Source organism: Delphinus delphis, chromosome 2 (assembly GCF_949987515.2).
Source record: "Delphinus delphis chromosome 2, mDelDel1.2, whole genome shotgun sequence".
Classification (NCBI taxonomy): domain Eukaryota; kingdom Metazoa; phylum Chordata; class Mammalia; order Artiodactyla; family Delphinidae; genus Delphinus; species Delphinus delphis.
In genome coordinates this window covers 158,630,745-158,655,952 of record NC_082684.1, presented here as the reverse complement: position 1 = coordinate 158,655,952, position 25,208 = coordinate 158,630,745, and the positions used below count along the sequence as shown (strand labels likewise).

General features: G+C 48.1%; 1 protein-coding gene across 2 annotated transcripts in view; it reads right to left on the bottom strand.

Moving 5' to 3' along the window:
- The window catches only part of CAMK1D (calcium/calmodulin dependent protein kinase ID), a 417,212-nt gene extending 392,602 nt beyond the window's left edge, over positions 1 to 24,610 (bottom strand). For both annotated transcript variants that reach the window (XM_060006055.2, XM_060006054.2), the window contains exon 1: positions 24,494 to 24,610. In XM_060006055.2, coding sequence (XP_059862038.1) covers positions 24,494 to 24,585 — 92 coding nt within the window. In that variant the 5' untranslated portion in view covers positions 24,586 to 24,610. The remainder of the gene's footprint in view (positions 1 to 24,493) is intronic.
- Between the last annotated feature and the right edge of the window lie 598 nt (positions 24,611 to 25,208).

Below are 25,208 nucleotides of genomic sequence, written 5' to 3'. Positions count from 1 at the left end.
AATTTAAGGATAAAACTCCTTCCTTGGGGCTTCCCTAGTGGTGCAGTGGTTGAGAGTCCGCCTGCCGATGCAGGGGACACGGGTTCGTGCCCCAGTCCGGTAGGATCCCACATGCTGCGGAGCGGCTGGGCCCGTGAGCCATGGCCGCTGAGCCCGCGCATCTGGAGCCTGTGCTCCGCAACGGGAGGGGCCACAGCAGTGAGAGGCCCGCCTACCGCAAAAAAAAAAAAAAAAAAAAAAAAAAACTCCTTCCTTGCAGGGAGGCTGTGAAGATTACGTATTACTCATAAAGTGCCTGGAACACAGTAGGTGCTATTATTACTAGTAGTAGTAGAAGTATTTCTTAACTAAACTGTTCAGGAAATGGAGTAGTCTGGTCCACTCTAATTTCTGGTTTTCAAACTTGTGTGGCTGAAAACCCTTCTCAACAATATTAGTATTGTTCATCTACGGTAGACAGACAGGTACATTATGGTAGACAGACAGGTATTACGGTAGACAGACAGGTACATCTTCCATTTCATTTCTGATACTATGTAGACAGTAGACAGTAGCATTACGGTATTATGGTAGACAGACAGGTACATCTTCCGTTTCATTTCTGATACTATGTCAGTGACCAAAAAGTGTGTCAGGCTCATCCACAAGAAGTTCAGAAACTGGTATAAATGAACGAGATACACACCATAAGGCTGTGATGTGCGTGATCGTTACACAGTCTTATAGAGATAAAGGTGCAGGATACTGGGCTGGCTATACAGTGAGTGACCTGGCACACATCCTAAAACGTGGTTTTCATTAATACGTTCCAAATATGAGCTTAGGCAACTGTTGTTTGCCTGTTTTCCTTAAAAGGGGAGCAGAGGAAAAGAGGCAATGAACTGAAAGCTTTACTCTTACCTTGTATCCCCCAAAAGGCCACGTCTACACTCTGGAAACTAATCAGCAATGGCACTGCCAAACCCCTCCCTTCTCCCACATTAGCATCCTCCCAACCCCGGCTAATTGGCACATCTGAAACTGTCCAATCAATGAGCTAATGAGGACGTACCAGCACCGAGAAGGGGAAGCCAGGCTGCTCCTGGACACCACACCATAAGCTTCAGAAAACTCAGGCTGAGATTCTAATCAATTTGGAGAGGTTTGCTCTGTCTTCTTTGAAGCCTTCTTCTAGACAGTGTATTTTTCTAGCTGTGAAAATTGTACGCACCGGGCTTCCCTGGTGGCACAGTGGTTAAGAATCCGCCTGCCAATGCGGGGGACACGGGTTCGAGCCCTGGTCCGGGAAGATCCCACATGCCGCGGAGCAACTAAGCCCGTGAGCCACCAACTACTGAGCCTGCACTCTAGAGCCCACGAGCCACAGCTATGGAGCCCGCAACCCACAACTACTGAAGCCCACGCACCTAGAGCCCGTGCTCCGCAACAAGAGAAGCCACCGCAGTGAGAAGCCCGTGCACCACAACGAAGAGTAGCCCCCGCTCGCTGCAACCAGAGAAAGCCTGTGCGCAGCAACGAAGACCCAATGCAGCCAATAAATAAATAAATAAAATTTTTTTAAAAAAAAGAAAATTGTAGGCACCTGACAACAGTTCCTGTCTCAAAAAGCTTAGCATGTTGGCACGCAGGGGTAAAAAGCAAGGGGGAGGGGCTCTGTCCACCGGGCAGCAGTTATTAACAGAAGAACTAAACCCAGTACCCAGTTTGTACTCATTCCACAATCACAGCCAGGACACCTCCCCTGGTCCAGGTGCTGGGCTTAGCTGAGCCACGAAGACAACACAAAACAATTAAGCCAGCATAAAATGCCTACTATATGCAAACAGCACGCAGGCATGCACACACACACACACACACACACGTGTGCATGCCCGGACGCAGGGCCGTCTTGTAATGAGCAAAGTCAGCCAGAGAAAACCATTCATCAACAACTAAAAATCATCAGGCAACAAGAGAAATAAATCCAACAATAATCTGGCAGACAGGGGCTCCTCCTCCACATGGTCTCCTGAAATAAAAGTTGTCCCGTCAAAGCACACAGCCAGGCTGAAGGCCACGTGGTCATAAAGCACAGAAAACTACACCCAGTCCCCAGTGCACTCCTTCCTCACCTGTCTCCCGCAGCTCTTGACAGGGAGAATTGGTGTTGAATGAGCACTTACGCTGTAGCAGGTGCTGGCTAAAGACTTTATGTGTCAGTGCACTTAATTCTCACCACAGCCAGAGACAGGGTCCCCAACTACTACACTCCCGGGCCTCCCTGAGATCTGGATAACGAATCAGAAGTAGGACAAGAAGAAGGAACACTGAGGTCATTTTTATTCATTTCACAGGAGAACATACATGTATTTCTGTCCCCTAAGTTAGTTTAGCATCTGGAATCCCAATGCAACCTTGCAAAGAGCCCCAATGTGCAACGCACAGAAGCTCCGGGAGGTGGCACTGACCCCGCCACCTTGCGCGGTGTGGCCCTGGAGAAGGCCCCCAGCTGACCCTTTGGGGGCCTTCTGCTTTCTCAGCCTGATCAAAGAACCAGATGTTCGCCAGGCCCTCTCCAGAGTCAATGTGCTGAAGCTTGAAAATCTAAGACGTCCTCGAATGTGCTCACGGCCACACGAGTGAGGACTGCAGGACACAGCCCTGGGCTGGGCCTGGTTGCCAGAGGGATGGGGTGACGTGATCCACCATAAAACCTGATGTTGTTCTACTTCTTCTGATCCGCCATTGAAGAAATGCTACCCCAGACCTCTCCTTGAAGTGTTCACATTTTCATCACATTTGGCCAAGTCCAGCTGTGCGCACACCAGGAAGGGGGTGGCATTAACTCTGTGACTCCGTAAGTCGCCGATCCCATTGTTAGTGCTCCATGTATGTACAAACCTGACCTCCTTTTACAATGACTTTAAAGGCACAGCGGGTTCTTTTCACTTCCACCTCCTTTTTATTTCTTTAAGTCTAATGGGAAGAGGAAGGCTTTCAACAAAATCTAAATGGATGAAATTCATAAGATGCACCAGCGACTTCACACAGGTAGTACCTAGTATTGTTTCCACCGGAACCTCTTACCATTCATTTTAACCCCAAAGAGATGGATAAATGCCCAACTAGCCAATTATATCACTACTGACTATGTGAGCCTTCAATGAGTTGAGAAATGCTCTTTTAAAGTATGTTGATCCGGATGCAAAAATCAATCCATGTTATAAGGGCAGCAATCACACGACAGCAGACGTGCCATTATCTCACCTGCTTCTGAAAGGAAGGATTTTTTGGCCTCCTTTCTGTTGTCAAACTGAATCATTATTACATAAAAGAGGCGACAAGTGTGACTGAAACCCTGAAGCACCATGAACCGTTAGCTCGTATTTGAAATCGTGTATCCACTTAATCAGAAGCTGAAGCAGTATCATGGTCCGTGCTCTGCAGGATTCAAACCCGAGGAAGAAGAGGTTCATCTGAAACCCTGAAATCAGAGCTTTCCCCTTCCTCTTGACCCCATTCCCGTCCCACTCCCTGTTACAGTTATGCAGGCCAAACACACTTATTAACACATCCACCTTCTCCCATCATGCCTTGCAACCAAAGCCCTGAGACCCTGCAGGTCTTACATCAGAGAAAACCCACAGGAGCAAATGCCTCCCTTTTTCCAGTTCTGAGGAATCATGTAGCAAATATCATGAAAGAGTCCCTTCTAATTGCTCCTTGAGGAGAGAAGTAATGGGGACTTTTTCATTTCGGATTTTTGCTTTTGTTTTTTAGTTTTTTATTTTATATTGGAGTAGAGTTGATTTACAATGTTGTTAGTTTCAGGTGTACAGTGAAGTGATTCAGTTACACATATAGATATATCCATTCTTTTTCAGATTTTTTTCCCATGTAAGTTATTACATAATATTGAGCAGAGTACCCTGTGCTGTACAGAAGGTCCCTGTTGATTACGTATTTTATAGATCATAGTGTGTATATGTGACTTTTTCATTTTGTATCCATAGGGCCTGTAATATAGTAGGGTGGTGTGTGTGTGTGTGTGTGTGTGTACACACACACACACACACATATATACACACACACACACACACACACACACACACACACACACACACAAGGAGCTGCAGTCTTACCTCTTTTCAATTTGATACCCCGAATAGTATTTCTGGCTACTCTCTGACTTAGCAACTGCCAGGAAACTTATCAATCCCTGCCTTTCATATGCAGGGAACGACATCTCAAAATGACACCCCCTTTTTTCAGGGTCTCCTAAAGGATTCACGCCGATCCATCTACTTGACGACCCATTTTTTTGAACAATCTCTCACTGGGAGTCAGAGGTATCATATTTGGCCATGAATCAGAGTGGCAAAAACAGGCCCCAAATGAAGCGATGTCGGCTACCATTTACTAAGCATTTGGTATATACCAGACACTATGCAAATAAAAAAAAAGGTACATGAGTCATCTCACCAAAACCTCCAAGCAATCCTATACAGTGTGGGCCATTATTATCCCCATTTTATGAATTACAAATACAGGCTCAGCAGTATACACACACACAACTGGTGAGGAGGTAAGCTGGGCAGAGAATGCTGTCTCCCCGTCCACAGACCACGACCTACTCACAAGATCCCTAATAATACCAAGAAAGCCAGCAGGCCACAACATTCTAGGAGCACCTCAGATTTTTGCGAAGTAGTGCCTCAGAGATTTTTTTAATACTAAAAGTTGTATGCCCATACCCGGGTAGTGTTCATCACCCAAGATATCACAATATCACAAGGGTTTCCCAAGAATCCAATGAACTTCAGTATTTGATAAACCTTAACAACTAGCCCTAAGAAAATTTTAATCAATCAGTAAAAGACCTTTGATATTAGGCTGAAAGGAGTGGAGAGGAACGTTTTATTATTAAAAGGGATCAGACCTGTTATGTAATTTGCAGAACCCAGCACAAAATGAAAATGGTGGGGGGGGGGATCCTTGTTCAAAAAATGTTAAGAATTTCAAGACAGCGGGCAAAGCTCATTAAACGAAGCCTGGGGCCCTCCGAGCGCAGGGCCCCGTGTGACTATGAAGCTTGCACACCCAGGATGCTGGCCCCAGGAGGGGTGGGCGTCCAGGGCCCCAGAGGTCACTCTGGACTCCAGAGCAATGAGGCCAAAAGGACTATGAACTGGTCTGTGAGCTCAGCTACATGTGTCAGACGCTTTCTCCAAAATTAACCACATGCAAAATCAGAATCTCAAACTGGAACGTTAAACAGTTTGGCTCCTAATACCTCTGGATGTGAACTCAATACAAGATCCTGTGTTAACTGCTTCTTATGCTAAGAAGTTGCCTGTGACAACAGGAAAAGGTCATCTTGCATAAAAATCATTAGAGAAACAGATTTTAAAACAGAACCCCGGGCTTCCCTGGTGGCACAGTGGTTGGGAGTCCGCCTGCCGATGCAGGGGACACGGGTTCGTGCCCCGGTCCGGAAGGATCCCACATGCCGCGGAGCGGCTGGGCCCGTGAGCCATGGCCGCTGAGCCTGAGCGTCCGGAGCCTGTGCTCCGCAACGGAAGAGGCCCGCGTACCACAAAAAAAAAAAAACATAACCTGAAAAGAAACAATGAGTAACGTGGCATACTGTGCTGGTACGTCTTTCTTAACAGAGCAGATGTTCAACACGTTTAATATTCCTATTGGCTCTCTCCTGGTGTTTTCCAAGTAATGAAAATATAAAGAAACCATGTGAGGTCCATCATATATGATGAGGTCTTTATTGCACAACTAATAGTCATTTTTTTTAATTAACAAGCCCTGAGAAAAAGTAAATCTGCTCTAACACATTTTTGAAAAGCACTTACAATACATTGCAATGAGAAAACAAAGCTAATTATTTAGTGGGAGCAGAACATCAACAATAAAAAAAAAAGAAAAACCCCTTCAGTGAGGAAAACAGCACTGAACTGGGAGTCAAGAATATCTGTCCCCTTGTCACTCAACTGCCACTAAGAACGAGCTCAACGCCAGGTCATACAGGAGAGCTGGGGCTAGAATCATACTCCTGTACATATTTTAGCCATTTGAGAAAATCAACCAGACTTGGTCTGAATTTCTGGCTATCTGCCTGTGTTTTCCACGACCTTTTGCTAATGGATATCTATGCTATAAATGATGTGTATTTTTTTAAGTTCCAAAGCATTTTGTTTGCCAGAACCCTGAGGTGAGTGCTCTGTCTTGGCTTGGTTTTGTTCTTTTTGGCAAATAGTCTGATTTAAAATCTCAGGGTTCTCTCGATGTTTTCAATATGATTTTCTTCATTTTGCCAGTACGGAAATTGCCACGTGATAACGAAATCTAACCTCAGCCTGTAACATTGTGAGGAGGCCCACTTCTCTCTCAGCAGAGAGGTTTCTTTTTTTTTTTAAGGGTTTTTTTTTTTTTTTTGATGTGGACCATTTTTAAAGTCTTTACTGAATTTGTTACAATATTGCTTCTGTTTTATGTTTGGTTTTTTGGCCCAGAGGCACGTGGGATCTTAGCTCCCTGACCAGGGGTCAAACCTGCACAGCCCTGCATTGGAAGGCAAAGTCTTCACCACCGGACCTCCAGGGAGGACTCCAGCACAGAGGTTTCTGACGAGCCTGAGCCAGGGCACGAATTCCAAGTGGCAGTGTCCTCACCCGCACACTGAACATCATACCACTTCCAGGCTCCAAGCTCCAGAGCAAGTCTCTGATGGGCCCGAGGAGAAGGGTGGCCACGGCGACATTCTGGAGACTCAGTGACAATGGTCATAACACACAAGGACACAAGTCTCCCTGTCAGAGCCCCCAGGACCACGCCAGGACACACCCTGGAGAAGCCTGCTTCACCCCAGTCAACACAGCTGTGAGCTGGACACAGCCTTCCAGAAGCTTCTTCAGACAGATCTAGGTCCAAATCGCTGTCCTGTGACTTACGAATCACGTGCCCTGGGACCAGTAAGCTCTCCTCAACTATCAAACAGTACTTAATTGACAGGGTTACTGACGGATTAAATGACCCTTCAAGTGGCCAAGTGGCCAGTGAAAGACCTCAGACCTGGAAGATATTCAAATACTGGTGGCCATTATTAGGTTTTTTCAAGCCACCTCCACACCTTCCCAGGGACACCAGCGACCTCCTCAGAAAACAGGTTGGCAAAAGAAAAGCTGCACATGTTTGCACTCAGGAGGTTTGGCCCAGGTACTGAGAGCAAGGAAAACTTTTACCTCCAAGTCAATGAATCTGGGACTTCGAGACAAAGAGTTTGTTGAATTTTCAAGGAAAGAACATCAGGAAAGACTACTGTAAGTGCCCAGAAATTTCGCATCCCATCATCAGTTCCACAGACATCACACCTTCAGAAGAAAAACAGCACAGTTGCCAACTACCCCTTGGATCGCCCCTGGGTTTGGACACACTAGCATGCAGAAAAAGTCATAAAACTAAGAAAGGCCTGATTGCAAAGGAAAAGATGAAAAAAGCCAACTACATATTGCTTCCATGAGTACCTCAAGACTGCAACAAGCCACGTTTGGGGGGAAATTCCAAGATGGAAAATAATAGAAAGTAGAGGTATTTAACAGGATACCACAGGACACAACCAACCGTGGCCGCAAAATGAATAGAAGGGTGTGATGATCCAAATATCACTTCTATTTAGCGTTGGGCCTTCCTATTGAGGAGGACTCTTTTTTGGAGCCTGACGACCAGTTTTCTTTCTCCGAGCGCAGCCCCACGGCGGCCAAGAGAAAGAGGCTGCCAAAGGGAGGAAGCAAGCAAAGCCCCACAGATTAAAAATTCACCGCAGCTAATCCACCGGCTGAGTAAGCCACACGTGGAAAAGTGGTGACGATCTGAAGATGAAATCCAGGGGGAGAAAATACGGGCAGAATGTTCGGAAGAGCTTATCAGTAATGAAAACATTTAGTAAAAGCAAGCTTCCTAACAGACCATGGAGACAATTTTATTACTTGGGATTTTTAACACTGAACCAAACACACTCTCCACCTATTACTCAGGGTGCAAGGCATTGTGGGAAACACCCGGGAGGGAAACCACGTGTGTGAGAATGTCCCCAGTGAGCAGCTCTGAGCTGCACCAGCTGGAGAAAATTCTCACAAAGGAAAAAACCTGCAATGGCTGACCCTCAACAGAATGATTCTAAGACTGGAAAGAACAGAAGCAGAGAAGTCCAAAGTGGGTTGCTTATGTCTGGGGAAACTTGATGGAAGAGAGCAGACTTAAGTGATCTTAAGACCCTGGAAAATCAATGGGGAGCGATGGCAACAGGAAGACCTACACGAGCAGGACACAGAGGTCAGAACAGGTCTAGCATGTCTGGAGGACACAGCAGGGACCACTCCTCTCATTTGCCACTGAATCTCTAGTTGGTACAGCACCAGCCATAAGTGAGAACTTAACCACCACTGGTTAAATGAATACACGGCTGCCATCTGGGAAATGGGCCACTGGAGAAGCTCTACTAGGAAAACAATTCAGTTACCTGCTCTTATGATTCGTCTCCATCTATTATTTCTGATAAAAATTACTTCCCTTCCCTTGGAAACCCCAAAACACTTTGCCCCATGCTTATGTCACCATGTGCTGTGTTAAGAGTTCAGGGGACAAAATTTGCCAACTTATGAAGTCAGTAGAATGTTAGTACAATGATCTAATAGTTAAGGGCACTGGCTTTGGCCCCAGACAGATAACCTAACCTAAGCTCAAATCCCAATTCTTTCACATAGCTCTGTGTGACCTTGGCCAAGTTACTTAACCTCTCTGGGGCTCACTGTCCTCATCTCTAAAATGGTGATGACAGTGGAACCTATTATATTGGGCTGCTATGAGGATTTACTGTGAAAATTCATGTAAAATACTGTAGTTGGCATAGTGCCTAGCACCTAGTAAGTGCTCAATAAATGGTTGCTATTATTATTATTAAAACTGTATGTTTCCTTTGTCTTACAGAAGCCAGTTTTCTCTTTGGCATAAAGCAGGAGCTCTTTAAGTAATGAAGAATGCTAGATCTTTTCCACTCCTGACTTTTTAGGCAACAGCCCAGCTCACCGTCCCTGAGCCCCAATTCTGGCAAGGCGCCCCTCTTTGCAGCTTCCATATTGTGTCCCCACCATGCAGCACTATCACACTGAAGTGTAATTACATGTTTGTCCCCCCCAAAAGTTCCCCAGGGACAAGAACCACATTTTGTCTTATCAGCACTTCCGTAGTGCCTGGCACAGAGCAGAATCTCGGTCTATAATATCTGATGATTTTTTTTTTTTAAAAGAAAAAACTGTGGAATCAGTCTCACAATTCTCCAAAGTCTTATCTGAAGCCTGACCGAGGCAACTAAATGAAGGCACATTTCCAGATGGCTTTGGCCAGACAAACCCATTGGAATTTCTAGCACCAGGACTAGTTCAAGTTTCCCTCATTCCTATGGGGCAGACCTGGCTTGTAGAGAGGGGCCCAGTTTACTCAGGGTTCAATGAACCCAGAAGTTTTCTGCAGGGTTAGGGCCTGACCCCCTGGCCATGCTAGAAGAGACCTCAAACTCCCAATTCCTGGAAAGCTTTGGAAGGACACCCAGCTTTTAGTACCTTCACGATTAACCAAGCTTTTTGGAGGCCCCTGCATCTACCTGGACCATTCCTGCGATCCTAGGATGAGATCACACTTAGGGAATATATTATACACTCAAGAATTCCTACAGGAAAGGAAGGCCACCAGGAACAGCCTTGAGGGGTGGGGAGAGCGGCCACACTGATCCTGAAGACTCAGAGGCTGCCACGTCCATGCCCCATTGGAACCCTGCCTGGGAGCCTCACCAGCCAAGCAGGGCCCCCAGAAGTCCAAGATGAAGACATGGGCAGAGCTGGGGTGTGGTAAGAGCCCACTTCCTAGTTCGAGAAGGCAACTGCCTTCTCGCTGTGTCCTCATATGGTGGAGGGGGCAAAGGAGTTCTCTGGGGTCTCATTTATAAGGGCACTAATTCCATTTAAGAGGGCTCCACCTTCAATGACTTAATCACCTCCCAAAGCCCAAGGGAGGCAATTTTAACACATGCTACCATGTGGATAAACCTTGAGGATATTATGCTAATATCCACCTCCTAATACCATCACATTGGGTGTTAGATTTCAACACATGAATTTGGGGTGACACAAATATTCAGTCCAGAGTGAACAGTAATTATTTCATGCCATGAAGTGACTGAGAATCTAGGTTCCTGTGTCCTACGCCAACCGAGGGGAGTCAGGCACACTTGGATGTGAATATTTTTTTTACCTCCTTCTTCTCACATAGGTGATTAGCCCATTGGAAGCCTGTTGAGCAGGGTCTCCTGTTGGCACCTGGTTCTGTCCCACTGCTGACTCTGTAGGTGTTTAGAGGCGGTGATGAGAGTAGAGAGGGTAATCATGGCAATAATCCCAATGATGGCATCACCACCAGCACCAAACTAACACAAACTACCGGCACCCTGAAAAACATCGGACACCCACCGCATTCAACAAAGACCACCACTCCTATTTCCAGAGCCGATACTCAACCGGTGTGCAGTGGTCCAATCAGACCAGTTGGTAAAATACTGGAATATCTCCACAGCAGTGAGTGAATAACCACAGCCCCACCCCACCCCCCCCAGAGACCCACCCCCAAACGCTGACCGCTGGGGTCTCTCCTGAGATCTCCCCGCCCCCTAGAGGGACTGATGACCCAAGACCCATCCAGCCACCTAGTTCTCATCATCTTCCTTAAACTCTTCCATATTTTTTAAATTCTCTACCAGGATGACATGTCCTTTTTATAATTTTTAAAGAATTTTTCTGAACGTACCAATTGCTTAAACACTGAGAACAAAAACAACATACACTTGAACAGGTCTAGATAAAATATACTATGAAACTTTGGGTTTTGCATTGATGCTTTCAGCATCAAGGCTGACCATGGCCCAACTTCTCGGGAACCGTGCCCAAAAGATGATAGCTAGGTTCCAAAGAGTATGCATGACACCAACATTTATGAGAAAGAACTATTTTAAAGCTATAATCTTTGCAACATAATAATATCTTCTATTTGTATAAAGCCTTACTGCACATACCTTATCTCATTCAGGCCTTACAACAGGTCTGTAATGGAAGCAGGTGTCATTATCCCCACTTAACAAACAAGGTAATCCAGACATAGAGAGGATATGACCAAGATTCCACACTTCTGAAGCTACAGAGCCAGAACTGAACTCAGATCTCCTGACGTCAACTTCCTCCAAAGGTGTGCTGAGTCAACTCACACGTGCTCACAAGAGCCTCATTCAAGAATTTTGGAGGCTTCCCCCTGGTGGCAGAGTGGTTAAGAAACCGCCTATCAATGCAGGGGAGACGGGTTCCAGCCCTGGTCAGGGAAGATCCCAAATGCCGCGGAGCAACTAAGCCCGTGTGCCACAACTACCGAGCCTGTGCTCTAGAGCCCACGAGCCACAACTACTGAGCCTGCAAGCCACAACTACTGAAGCCTAGAGCCCGTGCTCCACAACAAGAGAGGCCACCGCAATGAGAAGCCCACGCACCACCATTAAGAGTAGCCCCCGCTCGCCGCAACTAGAGAAAAGCCTGCACGCAGCAATAAAGACCCAACACAGCCAAAAATAAATTAATTAATTAAAAAAAAAAGAATTCTGCAATCGGTTGTTAAACCAGGGGTAGCTTTAAGTGGTTCCAGTGGGAGTAGTTACACCATGGAATCAGCAAGGTTACAAACCGGAGCTGGTTGACAGCACACAACGGGCTCCGATGGTCTCCTAACCACACCACATCCACAGAATGAGGACATACCTTTTTCATCCATCAGTGTTCTCTGTTCCCACTGTCCCCACTAACCAGCTTGTAAGCAGCACGATGGGGGAGAAAGAGCACTGAGTTCAGAGTCGGAAGACGCTCCAACCTCCAAGCGCCACTGAGCAACCTTTTCTCCTGACTCATCTCCTCTCAGAACCTCCATGTTCTTCTCTGTAAAATGAGGGCAATGATTGCTCTCCACTCGCAGGGCTGTCCTAAGGCGCAGCAGGAATCGTGGATGTAAAAGCATTTTGCAAACTGCAAAACACCACAGAGCTGCACAAAACTGTCTGCGAGTACTTCAAAAAATAAGGCACAGAATTACCACATGACCCAGCAACTCCACTTCTGGGTATGAAATGAAAGAACCAAAAGAATTGAAAGCAGGGACTTGAAGAGGGACAGCCATGCTCATAAAGCATTATTCACAAAACCCAAAAGGCAGAAGCAGCCCCAAGTGTTCATCAAGAATGGATAGGGCTTCCCTGGTGGCACAGTGGCTGGGAGTCCCCCTGCCGGTGCAGGGGACGCGGGTTCATGCCCCGGTCTGGGAAGATCCCACATGCCGCGGAGCGGCTGGGCCCATGGGCCATGGCTGCTGGGCCTGCGCGTCCGGAGCCTGTGCTCCGCAACAGGAGAGGCCACAAGAGTGAGAGGCCCGCGTACCGCAAAAAAAAAAAAAAAGGAATGAATAAACAAAATGTGGTCTAGCCATACAATAGAATATTATTCAGCCTTAAAAGGGCAGGCAAAAACCCTGAGGACATTACGCTAAATAAAATACACTAGACACAAAATGACAAAATTGTCTGATTCCACCTATAGGAGATACCTAGAGTAGCTGAATTCACAGAGACAGAAGGCAGAATGGGGGTTGCCAGGGGCCGGAGGGAGGGGAAATGGAGAGTGAGCGTGTAATGGAGATAAAGCTTCACTTTGGGAAGATGAAAAGGTTCTGGAGGTGGATGGTGGTGATGGTTGCGCAACAACGTGAATGTCCTTAGTGCCACTGAACTATAGGCTTAAAAACGATTAAGATGGGGGCTTCCTTGGTGGCACAGTGATTAAGAATCCGCCTTCCAATGCAGGAGACATGGGCTTGAGCCCTGGTCCGGGAAGATCCCACATGCCATAGAGCAACTAAGCCCATGCACCACAACTACTGAGCCTGCGCGCCACAACTACTGAGCCCATGCACCACATCTACTGAGCCTGCGCTCTAGAACCCGCGAGCCACAACTACTGAAGCCCACGCACCTAGAGCCCGTGCTCGGCAACAAGAGAAGCCACTGCAATGAGAAGCCCGCGCACCACAACAAAGAGTAGCCCCCGCTCGCCGCAACTAGAGAAAGCCCATGTGCAGCAACGAAGACCCAACGCAGCCAAAAATAAATAAATAAATTATTTTATTTTTAAAAAAAAATGGTTAAGATGGTAAATTTTAGGTTATGCATATTTTTTAACCCCAACTTAAAAACACACACACTCAAATACGAGGTCTTCTAACTCCCAACTGTCAAAGGAGCCAAAAGGGCCCTAAAGACTTAAGAATTGTCAAGATGGTAAATTTTAAGTTATGCATTTTTTTAACCACAATTAAGAAACACACACACCCAAATATTATGTCTTCTATTTCCCAGCTGTCAAAGGAGCCAAGAGGGCCCTAAAAAGTCAACATCAGAGTTTTTTTATCATGACTAGGACCACAAATTCCATTGACACTGGCCATGCTAACGCAGGCAGAGTGAATCCCAGCAGCATCGTTCCTGTACACGACGGCCAGATACAGGCTGTCCCCAACTTTTATACAAGGTCTGCCCCCGAAGTTCATTTTCACCTTTTGGGTGTGGTGGTTGTTCAAGGCATATTTTTTAAGGAAAGTGAAATGTCTCATGGGGGTAAGGAGCCCGCTCACACCTAGAGAAGCCTTGAGTACCAATGCCCAGTGAGGCTGAATTACAGTGTGAATGTCCCAGCCGGGTCCTGGGAGCCGGGGCTGTGCTGGGGGAGGAGGGGAGGGGGGAGGTCACAGAGGCAGTACCACAGCAGCCTCCCTTTCGGAGCCCGGGCCAGTCTAGGACCCAGTTTTGTTTGTTTGTTTTTGGCCACGTAGCACATGGGATCTTAGTTCCACGACCAGGGATCGAACCCGCACCCCCTGCAGTGGAAGCACAGTCCTAACCACTGGACCACCAGGGAGGCGTCAGAACCCAGTTTATTTAATCAGTCGGTCGGCCTGGGATCCTTCTCCCAGTTGCCGCACTTGGTCTTCAACTTCCCAGTTTGGAACTCATTTGCACCTCCCCACTTCCCCCCCCAAAGCTCCAAAACCACAATTACCTACTTTCCTCCCGTCTTCCAGCCAAACTGCTAGTTCTTGTCAGTTTCACGTGGGAGGAAAAAGCACTTTCTTTAAAATCACTTACATCACAGATGGCTGGTCTCTCAACCTATTTCAAGGCATTCGTATCTTCTAATGTTTTAAGGCAAATTTCGAGCAGCCATTTTTATGAAGGTTAAAGAAATGGGAAGAGCCCAGGGGGGCAGGAGGCAGGGGCCCTGGGGTGTCTGCCCCCCCCCATCATCCCACCAGACCTCTCCACTTAGCACAGCTTCATTTCCTTCTTGGTTTTTTTCCCACAACACTGTGGGCCTTGGTGGGAGGGGACGGCATTGTGTGCAGGTATCGTATTTGTTGAATATGATACCTTTAGGATTCCACTTACAGCCCCTAATCCAGTTTGGAGTAAAAGCAATTTCAGTGATGTAAGCCGTGGTTCTAAATGTCAGAGAGGGGGCCTCTCAACCAGTAAAAACATTGACTCTGTCCAGTTGGGAAGCCTCTTCTTCCCATGCTCACTACACTGCAGAGGTACCAATAATCTGTGACCCCAGACCTGGTCAGGCCATGGAAAGGTCTAACATGCAGAAGCCAAGATGAGGGATTTCACCCGATTCAGACATGAGCTCTCCGACTGTTTTATCTACATGCTGCAACCTGGGAAATTAAACTTCTGAGATCTCCCACCCTCCATCACACAATCCCTGATGAGGTTATTTTTGAGTAAACTGTTAATGCACGTTCATGCGGTCTATACCTAGACACGTTGCCATTTTTGAAAACTCTAGCATTAAAATAAACTCACTACCTAGAGAATTTAAACTCACAAAAGTCAGTGACGTTTTGGAATACTGTAATCAACAAGTTACTTCAGTCCTCCAAGCCAAACGTTATTTTCAATCAGAAACCAACGCAGGTAAGACTGAAGCCATTCCCAGAAAGAAGCACGTTTCAGCTTCAAGAAGGGCCACAGCTGCACCAAGATCTAAGTGCTGTTGGCGACAACAGAAACTGCAGTTAGAAGAGCGTCTTGCACAAGCTGATGTAGAGATAGACTGAAGAAAAAAAAAAAAAGCAGCTCAGGGTGCAGGGAGAGGTGCAGAGAGACAAAGCTGATGAGATAACCCAGGGAGGGGATGAGTCTACGTATGCAGCAAACTAGGTCACTCAACACGCGAGCTGGCCTGGAGGACGTTTGGGACTGAGGCTCTTGGTGAACACCAGCGCCAGGGGAACCAACCAGCCTCCTGTGGGAAGCATGTGTTGGATGGTGCAATGGACCCTCCAAATCTGGGCACGTGGCCTCTGAGGAGCAGGGTGTCAGCCCCGCAGGGGCTAAGGAGAGAGAAGGAGCATTTCCTGCACACAGATTCACAGCCATGTCCATGCACTAAGGGGTTTCCACGCGCCCTCATCTAACCTTCATTGCAACCCTTAGATCGGGTGCTAGTGTTAGCCTGTTGTGCAGATGAGGGCACGAGGCCGAGAACGGTGACATCATTTGCCCAAAACCTAATAGCTAGGAATCAGTGGACCCAGGATGTGCACCCATGGCCTGGTGACCTCAGATCCTCCGTTCTTAGCAGCTCAGGACTGCGCCCCGCGGAATATCCAGCGAATGTTCTTCCCTGGTTGACAGAGGACTTGTTGACGGTCTCTTAAATCAACTTTGCGGGGGGAGGTTAAGTATGCACTGTTCTGCATCTCTGCCCCAGGAGCCTCCAAAAATCAATTTCCAACAGACACTGACATGTTCCTCCTCACAGCGCTGGCCCTGAGTATCTGAGGGTAGCTATCCTCCACCACAGCTGCTGAAGGCAAGTAAAACCTGACAGCAGCTGCTGTTTACTCAATCCCAGTTATGTGCCAGGCACCTCAGAGATGGCACTGAATCCTTACAGGAATCCCACAAGCGGCAACTTCCATCTGCATCTTAACTCAGAAAGATGAAGGATGGACATCAAGAGGGATGCAGCTATGAAGGGTGGTGCTGGAGCTGCCTTTCTAGTACGGTTCATTGCCTCCTGACGCCTCCCCTGCCTGGCCTCAGCCAATCTGCTGTCTTTAGGCTTATCCTCAAGATCTGGTGTTAACCAAGAAACGCATTCCTCCATCTCTGAATCCTGCTGAAATACTAGGAAAAACAGCAAGAGACCCACAGCTGACCACTGGAGACAGGGAATGAACTTGGTCTGCCATGGAATGAACTTGGCCTGTGGCATCCATCTGGTCTGATTCGAACCTGAAGAATCCACATACTGCATCATAAACATTTTGAAAAAATCAAGAAGGGTCTAACAGAAAACTAGCCCAAGGAAAAGGTGATCTCCTGCACCACAGGGAGTCAAAGGGAGGCACCCAACGTGAACTGCAAAAGAAGGTAATGTTGGCATGTCTCCCAGGGTCCATGTGTCCCTGTGCATTGGATCTTGAGTCAGGCTCCAGGCTTCGTGCTGGCCACCCATAAGTGGTTCATTCTTCAATTAAAGAAATGTGTCCCCAGGGGCTGTGGGCTCCCCGGCGACTCCTGAAAAATCTCATGAGGACTGGAGGCAATGTGAGGTCCTGGGGTCCACCCTGTGGATGTAAGCTGTCCAATAATGTGACAGTGCCCTGCTGGACCAATGCTAAGCCCTCCCAGAGGGGAGAGGCAGAGAAGGAGAGAGATTGAAGGGGATTTACGGAGATTTATTTGGGGAAAGGAAAGATTAAAGGGATTTATGGAGACCCAGCCAAAAAAAAGCTCAACAAGTTAACCCCTAAAATCCTCCTCTGAGAGGACAAGGAAGTCCACCTGCCAAGTTTAATTATTGTCCACTCGGTTGCCAAGTTTGATCCAGAAATTTCTACTTGAGACCTAGTCTTCATTAGCCCCTCTGGGACCAAGCTCTAAAAAGTGCAATTTCCCAGATCCCACCGTACTAATCAGTAAGGCCACGAGGGTTTATCTTTTTTGCAACCAAGAAAAACTTCTGGCTTTTTCTCTCCAAACATAAAACATCCTATCAAAGAAAGACCTAGCAGGAGTTTGCATGTTTATTATTTTTCACAGAACGTCTGCGCTTTAATTCCCAAATCAAGTGGGAGAGTTGTAGGTAACCTACAAACCTGTCAGAGTGATCTTCCTGGTGATAATTCTGGAGGCAAAACCCAGCATTTTCACAGGAAGTTAAGCAGTTTGTCCAGCTGCTCAAATGTCCAGCCTATCATGACTTCCCCCTGTGACAGAACAGGAGATATTTCAAAAGCCCATCCCAGACACAAGCTCTCGCAAAGAAAGAGATTAGCCTTAAAATCCAATGGTCCCTTGGGACTTCCCTGGCAGTCCAGTGGTTGAGACTCCACGCTTCCAGAGGGTGTGGAGAATAGGGACCCCTCTTGCACTGTTGGTGGGAATGTAAATTGATACAGCCACTATGGAGAACAGTATGGAGGTTCCTTAAAAAACTAAAAATAGAACTACCATATGACCCAGCAATCCCACTAATGGGCATATACCCTGAGAAAACCATAATTCAAAAAGAGTCATGTACCACAATGTTCACTGCAACTCTATTTACAATAGCCAGGACATGGAAGCAACCTAAGTGTCCATCATCGGATGAACGGATAAAGAAGATGTGGCACATATATATATATATAATGGAATATTAGCCATAAAAAGGAACGAAATTGAGTCATCTGTAGTGAGGTGGATGGACCTAGAGTCTGTCATACAGAGTGAAGTAAGTCAGAAAGAGAAAAACAAATATCATATGCTAACACATATATATGGAATTTAAAAAAAAAAATGGTCATGAAGAACCTAGGGGCAGGACGGGAATAAAGACACAGACCTACTAGAGAATGGACCTGAGGATATGGGGAGGGGAAAGGGTAAGCTGGGACAAAGTGAGAGAGTGGCATGGACATATACACACTGCCAAATGTAAAACAGCTAGCTAGTGGGAAGCAGCCGCATAGCACAGGGAGATCAGCTCGGTGCCCTATACTCACCTAGACCAATGGGATAGGGAGGGTGGGAGGGAGATGCAAGAGGGAGGGGATATGAGGTATATGTATACATACAGCTGATTCACTTTGTTATACAGCAGAAACTAACACAACATTGTAAAGCAATTACACTCCAATAAAGATGTTAAAAAAAAAAAAAGACTCCATGCTACCAATGCAAGGGGCGCAGGTTCAATCCCTGGTGGGGGAACTAAGATCCCACATGTCACGTGGTGTGGCCAAAGATTTTTTTTAATTTTTTTAAAATAAACAAATAAATAAATCCAAGAGTCCCTCACAAGGAGAACCCAGGAGCCCAAAGAATGTTGAGTTTTCCCTCCAAACTCTTTCCAAGAGCTTCCCAGAACATGGACAGCCCTGCTGTGCCCACAGAGCAGGTGCTCAGAAAATCCTTGGAACAAAACTGACCAAAAGCAACAAACAGCATCTTTCTTCCAACCCCAAATCCCTGGCGAATCTCACATCCCACACCCAATCTACCAGCAATTCCTATCGGCTCTCCCTTCCACATGTTTCCATAATCCAACCACTTCTCATCACCCCCAGAGCAGCACCCCAGTCCTCCACCACCATTCTCTCTCCCCTAGATGGTTTCCATAGCCTCCGAGCTGGTCTCCCCGCTTCTGCCCTTGAACCCGTCCATTCATTCTCAACACAGCAACCACAGCCATGACGGAAACACCTGAGTCAGGTCAAGGTACACCTCTGCTCAAAACAGCCCTTGCTGTTCCCTCCGACCGGAACATTTTACCTTCAGCTACCCCAATGCAGCCTCCAGATCTTTATTCAAATAGCAGCTCTTCAGCCAGGCCCTCCCTGGCTACCCTGCTTCAAGCCACCATCACCTCCCCCTCCCAAAAATCCCCGTTCCCTGCTTCATTTCTCCCCTAACGTGTATACTAGATAACATACTCTACATCTTCCTGATTCATGTGTTTTTTTTTTTATTTTCTGGCTTCCTCACCAGAATGTGAGCTCCAGGAAAGCAGGCATTTGTGTCTGCTTGTTCGCTGCTGTACTCCCCGCTACCGTGCACCGGTGCCTAGAATATAGCAGGTGTTCAATAGATATTTTTAAATGTACAAGAGGCTGAATTTATATCACGCCTCAAACAAAGGGCTGAAAAATGCAAACTTCTAACCAATGCCGCAGCTGGGATACCCTCGGGGGGCACTCTGGGGGCTGCCCACCTCTCTGCTCCTCTGGGTAATATTCTTTTAAATGCTTTTCACAGACTAAAATTTTGAGTAGTCTCAGAAAAATTACTCTTAAATCAGTCGGTCAAACACACAAATCACCTCGGGTAGCTCTGCAATCTCCCTCTCCCCCTACACCCACACACACACCTGCCTCCCACAAAAGAACAGGTGAGTCTGTGTTCTACCCGGGCTTTCAGATAAATCAATAATCTGTGTCCTCAACAGGTGTACTGATTGAGCAATTTCAGAACAAGGCATGTAAGGAAGATACTAGTGGGAAAAGACAGCGCTGGCCCCACAGAAATTTCTATTTATACCCCTCCTAAAGCAGCACCCAGCAGGCACTCATTTCATGAAAAAGCAAAGGCATTGTGCTACTGACATCAAGTGGGATAACACTTCCTGTCCTGAGCTGTATCACTTTGCTACTAGCCTGGCCATAAAAATGTCCCTCCAAATAGGGCTAAGCTGCTCTAGCTACACACGAAAGCTCCCGAAAAACTGTAGTGAGTGCCTTCGTTACCTAGACAAGCCAAAAAAATCTTAGGGTTGTAAGGGCACTTGAAAATCATCCCATCTTCCTTGCCCTCCCCCTGATTTTACAGGTGAGGAAGCTAAGACCAGGTCATGTGGAAAAATGACCAAGCAGCCCACAGGCCACACACCCCAGCAGCGGCTGACTCAGACCTTGAGCCCAGGCCCAACACCTCCATGGTGCCCGCTCCAGCCCCCCACAAACAGCAATTACTTCAACACAAAACATTCGGTCTGTAAGAAAAGCGTGTATTCATACCCTGCAGAGATGAAGATCTATTTTCCAGGACGTGCCATTTCCATACTCTGGGGGAAGAAATGAGGTATATTGGGAGAATCATTCTGTGTCAACTCTCAGGGCCTCCTCTGTTCAGATGCCTTTCATGGCGTGGCAATTACAGAAGCCACTTCCATGAGTCTGGGGTACTTCCTGGACACCACGGTCAAACCTTTCTTCCCATCTGTATCTTTCTCCAAATGGCCTATTTTCATTGTCTTGGTTCAGAAGACGTGGAAAGACACCTACGGTAGAGATGGCCTGAATGGCCTCGGCAAACACTCCACAGAAATGTTTACGACTCCTAATTGCTGTTACACAACATTTATTTGATCCCACATTAATCTGGCGTGCCAGGCAGGGATCTGAAAACACGGCGTTGATTAATAAACAGTAATTAAGCCTTCCCACCCTGTTCAGAGCCAGGGTTAGGGCCTGGGATTCCCCTTCAAAGAGAGCCACACTGAAGGTCATAAGTTGAGAGGTTTCTCCTGAGGCCTGACTCAGGGGTGCATCAGAAAACCCAGGTCCAAACCACCCAGTGGGTTCCTTCCCCTAGGCTGTCCTTTGCTTCCTCCAGCTCTCTTCCCACCCTTCTGGGCCACCCTTCACTCCCATTTGGCTCCCACCCTCCAGCAAGGTCCCGCTGACCACATGGTCTAAATGGCTTGACCCTCTGGCCTTCAACAGTAGAGGCTGTGCTCTGCATGGAAAGGTACCGGGATCAGGCAGCCAGATATCAGATTACAAGGTTTTGCCAAGTGAGTGCTCCTTGAGCCTTCACAGTGCTTTATTTTAAAAGCATTTTAACACTGTGGGCTGACAATCTGGCTCCTGGCAGGGCTTTCCTGCCTTAGGATCCTAAAGGCATATGGTAAAAGTGTGACAAACAAAATGATTGGGCCTGCAGAGTACCTTGGAAATGAATCCCAATTGTAACTGTTGACACCCTTGACGGATGCTAGGTTCCACTGCAAACAAGTGTAGAGCCCAAAGCCAAAATCCACACTAACAGAACCAGAAGTGACCTCTATTTAGACCCAGGTCAGGATCACTGGACTTGGCCCAGGGCGAAACAGGCATCCTGAACTTTGGACCACTTCTAGAAAGTCCAAGAGACAAAAAGGTGTTGATAACCCAAAAGCTTTCACATGTTACATGTTTGGATAATTAGGTTTTCTTTACCTTAATATGAAAATTAGCTTTCCAAATACTAAAGTTAGTCAAATTATTATTAACATTTGCTGTTACATAATCCACAGAGGGGCTCAACCCCACATGCATAATCACAAGTTGTTCTGCCTAGATTCGAATATCAGCTCCACTTAATAAGTAGCTCCGGTTTGGCAGGTCACATAATTTCTCTGCTGCCTCAGTTTTTCCATCTGCCAAGTGGGGATAAAAGTAAATACCCACTTTATCAGGTTAACGTGAGAGTAAAATGAGTTACTATACCTAAGGCACTTAGAATAACAACTGGTTCTTGGTATTCATTTAATAAAGTCACCTACCTTTACTACTACTACTATTATTATTATCATGCAATTGAGTGAAAACATCTTTTTTTACATCTTTATTGGAGTATAATTGCTTTACAATGGTGTGTTGGTTTCTGCTTTATAACAAAGTGAATCAGTTATACATACATATGTTCCCATATCTCTTCCCTCTTACATCTCCCTCCCTCCCACCCTCCCTATCCCACCCCTCCAGGCGGTCACGAAGCACCGAGCTGATCTCCCTGTGCTATGTGGCTGCTTCCCACTAGCTATCTACCTTACGTTGGGTAGTGTATATATGTCCATGCCTCTCTCTCACTTTGTCACAGCTCACCCTTCCCCCTCCCCATATCCTCAAGTCTGTTCTCTAGTAGGTCTGTGTCTTTATTCCTGTCTTACCCCAAGGTTCTTCATGACATTTTTTTTTTAAATTCCATATATATGTGTTAGCATACGGTATTTGTCTTTCTTTTTCTGACTTACTTCACTCTGTATGACAGACTCCAGGTCTATCCACCTCATTACAAGTAGCTCAATTTCATTCCTTTTTACGGCTGAGTAATATTCCATTGTATATATGTGCCACATCTTCTTTATCCATTCATCTGTTGATGGACACTTAGGTTGCTTCCATGTCCTGGCTATTGTAAATAGAGCTGCAATGAACATTGTGGTACATGACTCTTTTTGAATTATGGTTTTCTCAGGGTATATGCCCAGTAGTGGGATTGCTGGGTCAGAGTGAAAACATTTTGATCATTTTATTGTTTGTGTTTCACTCTTCTAGAACCCCAGTTCTAGGACCACAGTGGGAAGCTTCTTTTCAAAGAATTCTTTCCAAGACAGAAGGCAAAGCTTTGGAACCCTAACAGAGACCCATCCCCAGGTTCACGGGGAATGTGGCCAGAGTCCAAGAGGTTGTTCTGCAAGAGCTGTACAGTCTCTCCGTCACCATGAGTCAAGTCCCCATCCTGCCCAGAGGTGGAACCACCAGCAGTCATACCCAAACAGCACCTGCCACAGCAGGAGCCACTCAGTGAAGTCACAGCTCATGGGGCTGAGCAGCCCAGCCACGGCAGAGGGGCAGCTACCCGGCTCTCCAGGGAGCAGGAGGCAGTCAGGGGAGCTGCATCCATCTGCTTGGAGGCTGCAGGCAGAGGGACCAGCTCGAGGGGCTCGGGTGGAGATGCGCCTGGCAAAGGAACGCATTCTCTCATGATGGGACTCCACTCTCTCCCATCCCCTCATCTGAGGCGATTGGTCTCAGGATGACCAGCAAGCACACGCTGCTTCTTTCTCGGCAACTTAAGCACCTCAGAGTCACTACCCCAAACCCAAATAAACCTCAATGATAATTTTCTAAAGTTATGGACAAAACCTCACCCCTTAACAGGCCATGCTAAGAGGCAGCCCCAAGCCCCTCTCTATGAAAAGGCTAAGTCCTTTCTGTTTTTTTCCAACAGACAGAAAGTCTACACCCACAGGTAGACTGTGTTCCTGAAGCGAGCACAACGGCTGGGAGACCCTGTTCTCATCCTCGGCAAGTGTGCGTCCCCAGGATCAGAAGCATGGCAGGGATGCTACCTTCACAACTTGGGCTCTGGGGGACCACTGCAGATGCGCGGCTCGGGGAGGGAAAATGACCAAACAACTCAGTGGACCCTGAGTATGGGACAGAAAACAATCTGGGTTTGAAAATGTGGTCCTGGAAAAGCAAACCAACCACAATAGCAAGTAAAGGGGGGTTAAGGAAGACAGGAGAGAAGAGCACACTGATTTCTCTTATGAAACACCTCGTCTATCTCTTCCCAGCCTAATTAACACCTCCATGAACCCCTGCAAAACGTTCGGTTCATACAGCACATATGTGTATGTATGAATGTATATGCTGACAGATACCGATCACATGAGGGGAGAAAATAACTCCAATTTCAGACTCTTCCAGCAGTGCCCGATTCTCTTTCACTATCAGCCTCCCTACCTATTCTGAGGCACTCCACAACAAAACAAACAAAAACCAACTCCTGGGCAGAAAGGGAACAGCAGCTGAATGGAGCAGCACATGCTCGGAGCCTTCCTGCCATGGACTTCTGGTTACTCCTCCACCAGCCTCGGACTACACAGAGCCCTAGAGAGAAACCACCGGTACAGCGACCCTCGCAGACCCTCCCTTGGCGACCCGCACCCCAGCGTGTGCTGCCGAGCCTGGTGAAATGGACAGACGCTCAGGTAAGGCTCTGCCCACACGTGACCCTGAACACTGCGAAATTCCTCCCTTCCTTAATTGCGCGGTCATCCGAAGTCTTGCCTACACCTAGTACGTGAAGATGTCAATTCTATAAGGATACATAACGGAAGGACAGAAATGGGAATGCCTGGAGCCCGATTTTCTCGTGACCACGTCTCTCGCGGACACGGTGCACCCATGCACACGGTGAGTAGACGCACGCAGCCAGTAAACAGGAATATCCACCATGCTCAGCCCACAGTCACGCATGGGGAGAAGTCGAGAGGGCGGCGGTGTCAGGGAAGTGAAAAGTCGCCCGCCTGCGACTGACCCCTAAAGCCCAGAGCCTCCCCCGCCCAGGAGCGGCTCCCACCCGGGCCCGCGGGGCGACCCACGCGGCCGGCACGCAGGGGGGCACGCAGAGCCGAGAACTGGACAATGAGGACGCGGCGACCCGCCGGTTCCTACCGCGGTGGCGGCGGCGGTGGCAGCGGGAGCCACCTCTGCACCCGCGGCCGCTGCCATCTCCACCCTCTACTCCCCGGTCCCCACTTACGTTCCGAGGGTCTCCTTAAACTCGAAAATTTTCTTGATGTCTTCAGCTTGCTTTTTCCAGGAGGAGCTGCTCTCGCCGTTCTCCCGGGCCATGGCAGACGAGGCCGGCGTGCGCAGAGGGCGGCGAGGCGGAGCGGCCGGGGACGCGGGGGGCCGGGGTGGGCGCGCGAGGAGGGGACGCCCGAGCGCGGGGTCGCGGGGGGGGCGGCGGCGCGGGCGCAGCGGGGGCGGCGGCGGCGGCGGCGGCGGCGAGCCGGTCCGGGAGGGCTGGGCTGGCGGCGCGGGGATGCTCGGCGCGGGAGCCGGAGGAGACTTTGTGCTGCGGCAGAGCTTCCTCTTCTGCAGTTTCCTCTTTCACTCTCGCCGCCGCCGCGGTCCCTCCCTGGCTCTTATTTCTGCGCGTCTCGGGCACAGACTTCCTGCCGCCGCCGCCACTCGCCCGGCTCCTTTGCAGCCGGCTGCCAGCCTCACTTTCTGCTACTTTCTTGCCTCCCTTCTCCTCCCTCCCAGCCGCCCGCCCTGCTCCCTCCCTCCTCCTCCTCCCGCGGGCTCCCCGCCCTCCCCGCGCGCCCCGGCCGCCTCCCGCCTCCCCGCCTCCCGCGTGCTGCCGCCTTCGGGGATGTCCTGCTCCCCGGGAACGCCGTGCCCCGGACGCCGGGGCACCGCCGTCGCCGCCCGGCTACGCTCCCCGCCGCCGCGCGCGCCCTGGAGCCCAG